Genomic DNA, 11,312 nt, shown 5'->3' with positions numbered 1-11,312 from the left:
CGGACCTTCCGAAGTCCAACCGAGAACTGACTCGTGGCTTCTCGCGGGCCCCTTATATAGCGGCGGCCGGCCGAGGATCAGCGAAAATTTCCGAACTTTACCGATTCCTCTAAAAGTTACTTTTCTGCTGTAATAACTAATAATTTATTAACTTTTTTGACTTCTACCATTAATATACGTTGCAAACTATTTGATATCAATGATTTTAATTTGTTCTTAGCAATAAATTTATTGATTTATTAACTTTTTGTAAGTTATATATAAATTTTAACACAAATACGTTGTTTGTTTAATTAGCAGCTAATAGTTTATTACCTTTTTTGACTTTTATCGTTAATATACGTTGCAAACTATTTGTTATCAATAATTTTTTCTTGCTATTAACATTAAATTTAATTACTTTTTGTAAGTTATGGATACATTTCAACACAAATACGTTGTTTGTTTAAGTAGTAGATAATAATTCATTAACTTTTTTGACTTTTATCGCTAATATGCGTTGCAAACCAATTGTTACAGCAATTTTAATTTGTTATTAACAACAAATTTAATAATCTATTAACTTCTTTTAAGTTATGGATCCATTTTAACATAAATTCGTCATACGTACTAACAATAACCAATAATTTAGTCATTTTTTCACTTGTATTATAAATTTACATTGCGAATATTAGCGATTTACTTACCATCTCTTCAGTATCAATCATAATCTACATTACCTATTATCAAGCTACTTATCATACATTCAGTGACAGATGTTGCCTACATATGTGACTATCAAGTTTCCAATTACCTCTTCAATAACAGTAGTTTTTTTCATTACCGATTATCGAGTTTGTTATTACCTCTTCATTAACAGTTTTTTTCTTCATTACCGATTATCGAGTTGCTTATCACCTCATCACTAACAGTTGTTTTCTCAATTACCGTTGATCGAGTTTCTTATTACCTGTTCAGTAACAATTGTTTTCTTCATTACCGATTATCGAGTTACTTATCACCTAATCAGAAACAGTTGTTTTCTACATTACCGATTATCGTTCTATATTACTTATCATCTCTTCGGTAACGGTTGTTTTCTACTTTAACTATTATCAAGTTTCTTATTACCTCTTTAGTAACAGCTATTTTCTTCATTACCTATTGTTCTGTTACACATCATCTCTTCATTTTGGCCGTCTTCTACATTACTAATTTACTTATCATCTCTTAATTACCTGTCATTCTCTACATTATTGGCGATCTATGCAGTATTTCGCAGGTTGCAACAATATTTACCCTATTTTGCAGTATAAATAATACAAATTATATAAATCTAAACAAACTTATTCAACACATCCTACCATTAATTTTATTTTGAACATTATATCACTTCTATTAATTATATGTAAAGACAAAACAAGAACCGCTTACGATTTCCATGTCTTCGATGACGTCGTAATATTGCAAGAGCAAAGGAAGTTTGCACATACAAATCACGATGGAAAATCCAGAGATTCCTGGCGAACAAGGGGAAGCGGAAGTACATCCATTGGGGGTAATTATTCATCCACCTGAGTAATCACTGTAATATCCTGTTGAAATTACATTTTCGCGTTTACTAACCTAAGAACTTAGCAATCCAAATTTCCATATTTGAGAAACTTTTAACAACCTACGACCCATAATTTTCAATTATTCAAATAGAATTGTACCTCTCGTTCAAACACCATAATCTCGAAATTAAATTTTCATACTCTATGTGGAATAAATCCATGGAAACTTCCTTTAATTTCACATGAAATTTACAAAAGTTTTGAGAGCTATTAGACATTAATTACAATATTTAAAAGAGTGTTTCTGTAAATTTATAAAGTTTTAAAATTAATTTTTTTATTTAATAACAAATTGCTATAGAATGTTTAAATATATCTACTTTATAACCTAAAACCTCAAATCACCAACTAGTTACTCTCTTGTCAAACTTCTAATATTCTACATTAATCACTTGGTGTAGTACTTCGTCATTCCGATGCATTCTTCATTCATAATTAATAAACGCGAAACACTCGATTCCACAATTTCATAATCTCCACATAGAAATGCTTATGAAGAATCACACATATTATTTCTATACCTTCCTTTCTTTCCAAGTATATTACACCTAAAGCTCATACTTCTACCTGAAAATTTCCTTCTACATAGTCGATGTGCAATATACCTCAGCTAACCCATTATACTGCATAGGAGATCGGGCTGTGAGGTTATGTTCGTCGTCCCGTCGCTTGGGAAAGTATTATAATGAAAATAATTACAGTTATACGAAGGAAAGAGGAACGAGAATGGTGATAGACATGGTCACGGGAAAGCTTTGCTTCCAAATGGCGATATGTACGTTGGATTATACTGCAAAGGATTGAGACATGGTCGCGGACTATACGTGTTCAAAATCGGTGCCCGATACGATGGCGAATGGAGACATGGCGTTAAGTATGGTCAAGGGACTTTCTGGTACCCTGACGGGACGCGTTATGAGGGTAAATAAACGCCGATGCAATTAGGTTAATCATAATTTAATTATAGTCTTCGCCAAATATCTATAGTATTTATAACGATAATATGCAAAATTAATTACAACCGAGCTACAAAGTTAATGTGAAGATCCGATTTTCCACTATTTTTGCAAAAGCAGTTCTATTTTATTGTAGTACCAATGAATGAAACACGAAATAAGTAATAAAATTATTTGTATAGGCTTTAATGTTATTTAATGTAGATTATAAACGCGTCGATAACTACGACAGCGATTTAACTGAAAGGTCCGAAAGAAATAATTTTATTTTGTAGGATTTTTCGATGCGGATAGGATACGTGATGAAAGTTTTGAGGGTACATTGTAGAATTTACGAATATAAAATGTAAGGTCTATATGTTATGTTTTAGACCTATTGTTATGCTAAAATAGTGGTTCCTTAGTGTGGTGGATACTATAGAATAGGAAAGAAAGAGGAAAACGTTTGATACACTATGTGCAGATTAGCACGTATTCCGCAGGCGAGTGGAAACGAGATACTAGGTACGGGTTTGGTGTGTATTATTATATGAATGGAGACGTCTACGAAGGCTCCTGGAAGAAGAATCTTCGACACGGCATGGGGTCCTATCTTTACGCAGATACGAACACGAAATTCATGGGCACGTGGATCAAGGATCGTATGCAAGGGCCTGGACAACTAATCCATCCCCGACATCGGTTCCATGGATCTTGGGAACTGAATTTGGTAAGCAAAACATTGGGTGGCAGAAAATTTTGGAAATATCGGGAAATTGAAGGATACCATATTTAAAAAGTAATTACATTATTGTTTAGTATAAAACTTTGTGGAATATATGATAAACTAAGCACATACCATTTAGACGATATTTGGTAGGATATTAATATCCAAAACAAGAATTTGTAAATACAATGAACATTTTCTGAATCTCTAATTATTTTGTCTAACACGAATTTGAATCTATAATATCCATTGGGTAATTCTTGTAGAGTTTATTTTCTTGAAAATGAATCCGTAATCAGAATTACTCTATCACCATTAATTTTTGAAAATTCTGGCATCAAAACGTAAGATTTTTTGATAAAACGAAGTATTATATTAAAAATAAGAACATTAGGAGATTCATTATTACCTTACAAGTTAGACAAGAGTATCCGAAGTCCATGAATGTCCATACGTATAGTTATTTGTGTTTACGAATAATTATAATTCGTCATCGAATTATAAAAATAAGCCGCCGAGGGTATACCATACGCACCATCCGAGAGTTTTGACAAAACGTTCTTTATTTCACATGAAACTCTGCGGGCATAGTAGGTATCGTATTCTGTAGACTTTTCTGCAAAGAACCCATGGTACAAATTGTCAAGACCATTTTTAATTCCATTAACTCGAAAGAAATATTAAACGGTATGTGTATACTTACACGCTTGTGTCATGCAGTCATTGTTCGCTAACACCAACAATGCCTTAGCTACTCAAAATCCGAGCACCAAGTGCAATGCAGCTAATACATAACACTCTACGACAAAGAAAAATTAAAATTTAGTCATACAATTTCGGAAAAATCACGAAGTTCAAAAGGAACTATGAAAATTTACAATAGATAGCAATTAACTTAAATCCGAATCGTAGCTCTCAGCTTGGAATCGTTTCCGAAAAATTGTTCTTTGGGAAACGATACCAATTACCAGGTCTCACCACGTGGAGGTGGCTACGCGTCGAGACCCGACATGCGCCCTAGTGGCGCAGCCTGCTGGCGCTATCCGTATCAAAGGTATCTAATCTAACCTGAAGCGAATTAAGTTGAAGCGACTCTAATATTTCTAAGTTCCCACAAATTGGGGAAGCAAAGAAAAACTATGTTACAATCGCGACGCGCCCGAACGAGTTTACGATTATTCGAAAGACCGACTAGTCGACGCGACGTACTCTCGTGTACAAGACAACTTCATACCTCGGCACCCTCACTATCGGACCTAGCCCACCCAGCCACCACAGACTCTGCCATGACTTACTCGCGAACGAAGGTATTCAACGAACCAGAGAAACACCCAAAACCAAGCCGAGGGCCCCTAGCGAGGCCTTATAACCGGTCACGCCAGCCCCTGCCACATGGGGGAGAAATTAATCATCCCATGGGGACTGACCGCAGGCCGTTATGCAGTGTCAACGGCTATAGGACCCATACCTCGGTCGTGCACGCGCTGGTGCCAAGGACGACTAAGGCCGACAGACCCTCGAATTGATTCCAGATGCCCCCCAACCCGCCGAACACCCTAGAACCGATGCATGACAAGAGTGGCAGTGGTGAGGATGAGTGTCGGACACGAGTCGTGAAGATGGCTTATGAAGCATGATATTATCGAGTACACGAGAGCACGTCGCGTAGGCTAGTCGGTACTTAAGAAAGATCGCGACTATCGCGAGAACGATAACGTTCTGTTTGGTGAACGAGAGGGATGAGAAAGAACGAATATAAAATAGATATATTCGCTTCAAGTTAGGTAGCTTACCTTTGTACAGACAGCGCGCACATGGGACTTAGCCTAGCAGTCTATCTTATGACTACTTAAAAGTAGACGCACGCATCTCGCGTCGCAAATGAGGTCCTAAGGAATCTTGTGAATATTGAGAAACCTAAAAGCTGAAACTGAATATATTATTGTTAATATGTACCTGAAAGGAAACGGATTAGTACAAGAAAAGAAAACGAAAGCGAAAGGAACGGAAACCATGAAGGTTAATAACCATGTGGAGCGAGCAAGCCAACGACGAGACCTGAGAAACATACCAACGGTGAGATATAAACATACCAACGAGGAAGCGCTCGAGTATTATACGAAATACTCGAAGGCTCTAACGAAAACAAATCGAATGGAGACGTAAAATTTGTGAAAGGAAAAATTTAGCCAACGATGAGACATAAATAAACCAACGATGAAGCATTCGAATATTATACGAAATACTCGAATGCTGAAACAAAGACAAATAGAATGAGAGAAATAAAATCTGGAAGAAGAAAAATAATTAGAACCTGAAAGAAAAGATAATTAGTACCTGAAAGAAGAAATTATGGTTAAATTATTTAAGAGAGTGGACAATGACCAATGAATAGCCATTGATCTAGCCAACGATGAAACATAAATTAACCACCGACGAAACATTCGAATATTATACGAAATATTCGAATGTTTAAATAAAAATAAATAGAAACGAAAAAATAAAATCTGAAAAAAGAATAATTAAAACCTGTAAACAAAATATAATTAACAGCTGAAAACAAAAACAAAAATTGTTCATACCTGAAAACAACAAAAAATTATTAAATTATTTATGGGGGGTGGGGTGTGGGTGTGGTGGTCAGCCCCAACTTCACTTCGATCCTCCCATCCTTTCGCACACGAAGAAAATTTTAATGTGTTCCTTCCAAAGTCAAAACGACAACTGGCTCGAGCAACCGCGCGACGCCCCTTATATAGGCCCCGATCCGCCGAAAATCGCCGGAAATTTCCGAACTTCATCGATTTTATAAATTTTTACTTTTCCGACTTAATAGCCAATAATTTATGAATTTTTTCACTTTCATTATAAATATACATTTTGGGTAATTCGTTATTAGTAATAGATTTTATAATTTATACATATTTTATAAACTATAACTTCATTTGTACCTCCATAGAATAAATTTCTATGACACGTGTATGTCAAAATATTTGTATTTTCTCTGTATTTTTGGCTAAAGTGAAATATTACACAAAAGGTAAAAACGTTAGAAAATACGTTTTCATTTTAAAAGTTAGGTGGGAATTTATTTTTTATTTTTTGACTGCAAAATCCTTGTGAATATATATCTTATCTTCCTGGCAATATTCATCCTAATATTATCTCTGGATGGTTTTTTCTCGGACAAGCATACAGAATACGGTACTTTGTATCAAGTTGGTGTCAGATAATGAACTTTTTCAACATTGCAAGAATATGCGTAGAAAGTATGCTCCTCGGCTTATGTTTAAATTTTGATCACCATTTATAGTTATTAAGAAACACAAATAATGATAATCATGGACATTGTTGAACTCGGGGCACTTTTACCTAATTTGCAAAACAAAAATTAACCTCCTAACGTCCTTACTTTTTATGTATTACTTTATTTCAGCCAAAAATCGTACGTTTTCAGAAAAACTCACATTTTTCGGGAACAGAGGATGATAGAGCCATTTCGATTACTGATTCGTGTTCAAAAAACTAAACTCTAGCAAAATCACCTAATGGATATGACAGATTAGAGAAAAAGTGAAAATTTGTTAGCATGTGTTATTCTAAGTGTGTAGTTAAAATATTATTACTTACATAATATCATTAAAATATTTTAGTACAGTATTTTGAAAATATTATTAAAAGATTACTATTAAATAAATATTTAAAAAGTATAAACACAGCCTTACGGTCGTGGATGCTTCACTTTTGAAAATGCTTGTATGCAACATGGACATTATGTGCATCTGAAAGATCCTGATTATGACGAGGCAAAGGAAGGACCTGCCGAGGTAAGAATTTATTAAAATATTATAAACTAATTATAAAATAAATATAATAATTTTATTCTACAAAGTTTAAAATAAAATTAAGCTTCTTGGTAGCTTCAATTTGTCGGATAATAAACTACAAAATAAATAATTTTCTTTTTATCCTTATGATTTAAAAAATATTGATAGATATTTATATTTATGTAAACATCTTAAAGAATTTTTGAAGAACTATCCGAAAAGATTTAATCATTTATTTAATATCATACAAAAATTTAATTGTTTGAATATAATACAATTTTCTTTCATGCTGCGTTTTCATGATGTAATTAAATTTTGTAGAATACTTGTATCATATTGTGAGTTATATAAAATAAGATAAATCAATTAAACCATATGTGTTTTATTTTATAACAATTTAATACAATCATTAAAAAACATTTACAAACAAAATACGCTTCTTTTTAATCTGAGTACATTGTGACAACTCGTTTAAATTACATAAAATATTCAGTATAAATAAATTCAGTTTGTATTACTAATTTAAAGACATTTATGAATATATCATGATTCATTTTTTTTTTTTATAAATATCGAGTCTGTTATTTCTAAATATATTTCTTATAAATATATATGTCCAATGAGTTTTGAAGATCTTGTGTAAAGACAGCGCAAAAAACGATGCAAACGACAAGTGTATAACGACACCTTATCAGAAATATATGGGAATATTCATAAACTTTGCATAAGTAATTATACCTTATGAATATCGCATGAATGTTTCACTCCTTTAAGCTAAAATTACATGTTTTTGTTACAAAATAATACAAAGAAATAAAAATTCAGATAGAGATTTCTGGATGCCTTTTGTTGGACCATACATCTCGAATGATTTTAAACGACAGTCTAGGTCTACGAATCCATGTCAAACTGATCTATGCATCTAGCTAAGTGAAAATATATATCCTAATTGAAAAAAAAAAGAAATATTGAAAAACTGCCATTAAAAACTAAAAACATTTGAGAAAACTTCACCCTGAAATCTCAAAGTCACATTCACCTAGATAAGATTCATATAGATCATAAGATGACCCACTCGAAATAGAATAAATTTTATTGGAAACATTTTTCCGAGTAACAAATTGTTCGAGAGACAGTCATACGTGCATAAGTTCTGATGTAACACCCCGTATGCAAGTACTTATGTGCGCGTTAAAAATGTTGAATATTTTTAGAATTTATTCAAAAATTTGGTGTATAATATAACTATATAAGATCAAAATGATCCAATTCGATGAGTGAGGATTAAAAAATAAACTTAAAGATACACTATCTTCGAAATGTATCGCATTATAAAGTTTTATTCGCTCGAGATTTTATTTTATCTGTTTTTCGTGTGCATGGAATAATTTTTGAAGTTAAGAAATATATAATCCCAACAGAAGGATATAGAATGACGAAAATGATAGATTACTATACTTTCTGATTTTTCCCTGTTTTTTATCCTTCTTAATTGATATTTATATTAAAGTCTGTAATTGGCTGAATGTTTTCTATGAATGAACTCCAAAGTAATCCCTAATGATCTCAAACGGACCTTGAAGGGTCGTAGGATGAAATTGACAAATGCCATCTTTATCTCTAAATTAAACTAATATTAATGATATAACGTGTTTTACATAATGTAATATTAAATAACAATACATTCAATATTATATTACATAATATGTTCAATATACAATATACCCAATATTTTATTATATAATATATTACACAATATACTTAATATTATATTATATAATATACCCAATATTAACCTAATATTAATTTCCATTAATATAAACACTATATTAACATTCATCGTAATAACCTGCTTGACTGTTTTTGTAAATATTATATAATAATTGGTCAAACATAATTTCGATGTAGGAAAAAGCAGAAACTGAACCAGATAGATTAGGAGCTGAAGGTGCTGCAGAACGCGAAATCGAAAAATTAGAGGATGCAGAGACTGAGATTACCAAACCAGAAGAAACTAAACCTGAACCATTCGAACCGCCTCGTTTGAAAAAAGGAATAATTGCAGTATGGCGAGCACGCTGCATTACGCCATATAATCCTGATTTATTGCCACCTGAACCAGTTCCTCTACAGGAAGAGGTAAGATTGTGCACGGTTAACAGAAATTGTTGTGATAAAATATGCATGATTGTTTTATCGTCTTCACACGATAAAATGTTTTTCGAACTGATTCATTGATTGACTAAAGAAAATATTTTATATTATCAAAGATCTATAAAAATTTTCGGTACCATTATGTTTAAATTTCGAGGATGATATGCGAAAACAAAAATGGCAGGTTTGAAGAAATTAATCTTACGCAGATTCGATAAGATAATTGAATTGAAATATTTTTTACAAATATTTGAAGTACACGAATGTGATTGAGAAATATCGTATTATTAATTTTACACATCCTCTTCTGTTTTCCAATTTCGTGTAGTAATTCAAAACTATTCTTAATTGTGTGTAATCTTATTAAATAGTAGTTTTTATTATGTAATTATTAGTAAATAAAACGTTACATTATTATTAAGTAAACAAAGTATGATTAAACTACTTATGGAAAAATATTATGCCGGGAAATAAATTATAATCTCATTTAAAACGTAAAAGAAACAGTAAATTTAAAATAATGAACTTAATTTAAAAAGATGAGATTAAAGATATATTGCATCCGGAAGTCTATAAAATGAGTCATATGAACTTATATAAATCGATATCTGAATAACTATCCAAGATTTAAAAGCTATCCTTAAAGATTCTCTAACACTAAAGAACAGTAGATTAACTATAAAATTATTTTAATAAAAAAAAATTGATTTACACGATACTTCAATTTATAAAAATTCGAATCCGAAGAATAAAAAGGGTATGTTTGGATATTGTATATCAACATAGTAGGAAATTATATTTTTTTAAATCTCGAACAATAAAAACACTTGTATCAATTATCTTTTAACTTGATAAAACGATTCAAAAAGATCTTGAAATGTAATACTTCGTTAAATTTAAAAATACTTATATTTATCACGAATAATTGATATCATTTTATTAATGAAATACCAAAGCTTTCCTCAATATCTCATTTAAAATGATAAAAATCTAACTTTAATTTGTTCTTGATATTAAAACTGATATAACATAATATGAAATAAACAATTTTAATTAACAAATTGATTTTGATGTTCTAAATTAATTCCTGAATTGACTTTTTAGGTATCCTTGGATTCTTTGGTAGATAAATGTTCAGAAGAATTAGTAATGGCACCAGAACAATACTTAAAATACGAGGACGAATATGAAGGTGAAGACCAAGAATATTATGAGGAAACTAACTATCATAGACCATCCGTTGAAGCAATATAATTAAAAAAATTAAATATAAAGTGAGACATAATGTTAACTATTTTGCCATTGACTGTTACACTGATTTGTTAAAAAGTTAAATTCTTACATAATTTATTTCCACAATTATTTGCATAGTTATTAGTCTTACGATAATTTTCCATGTTAATTTGATCAATAGTGCAGAAAATGAAAAATTTATAGATTTTGTAAAATTAATTTTGTTTCATTCCACCATTACTATATTTTAATCAGAAGGGAAAATGTGTAATAGAACACTATAAACAATTGTGTAAAAATAAAATTTGCCTTATTTATACAATTATATAATTGGATTAAATAGTATTATCATGACTTTTGTACACTTTAGCGAGTTTACAGAATTTCATGAAGATACTTTTCACAATTAAAAAGAAAAATATATAAAAATAATTATAATACAACGTAAACTTATACATGCTTGATTACATCATACATATGGTTAGGCAAAAACGCAACATGTTTTTAAGCAGTTTATTTAGGAAATTATAATAACAAATGTGCGTATGTGCCCATAATATTCAGACAATGTAAAGAACGTATTTTACAGGCACGCGTAGGTCTTGTTCGAAAGTTGCATTGATCAAAGTGTTTAAAGTGTATATGTATGTATATGTATACGTATATATGTACGTGTATTACATTGAATATCAGCAACAAATAGAACGTGGGTACGTATTTATAATAGTAGCTAAGCGTACGCACAAGATAATTGCAGTCTATTCGGTTTTATTAGAAAGATTAATCTTATGTAGTCATAGATACGCAAGAAATTTTTCGTATTCGCTACATCCTTAAAAGC

At 31.3% G+C, this 11,312-nt stretch overlaps 1 protein-coding gene across 1 annotated transcript; it reads left to right on the top strand.

Moving 5' to 3' along the window:
• Positions 1-1,480: 1,480 nt before the first annotated feature.
• LOC108553105 (radial spoke head 1 homolog) lies at positions 1,481-10,492 on the top strand. Its single transcript, XM_017907870.1, has 6 exons — positions 1,481-1,537; positions 2,297-2,520; positions 3,023-3,260; positions 6,977-7,084; positions 8,993-9,223; positions 10,343-10,492. The coding sequence occupies exons 1-6, from the start codon at positions 1,481-1,483 to the stop codon at positions 10,490-10,492; spliced, it is 1,008 nt and encodes a 335-aa protein (XP_017763359.1).
• Positions 10,493-11,312: the final 820 nt, after the last annotated feature.

The sequence above is a fragment of the Eufriesea mexicana genome, unplaced genomic scaffold (assembly GCF_001483705.2).
Source record: "Eufriesea mexicana isolate 0111107269 unplaced genomic scaffold, ASM148370v2 scaffold9405, whole genome shotgun sequence".
NCBI classification, from domain to species: Eukaryota; Metazoa; Arthropoda; class Insecta; order Hymenoptera; family Apidae; genus Eufriesea; species Eufriesea mexicana.
Note: the sequence above shows the minus strand (reverse complement) of the source record. Positions and strands in the feature narration are given on the sequence as shown.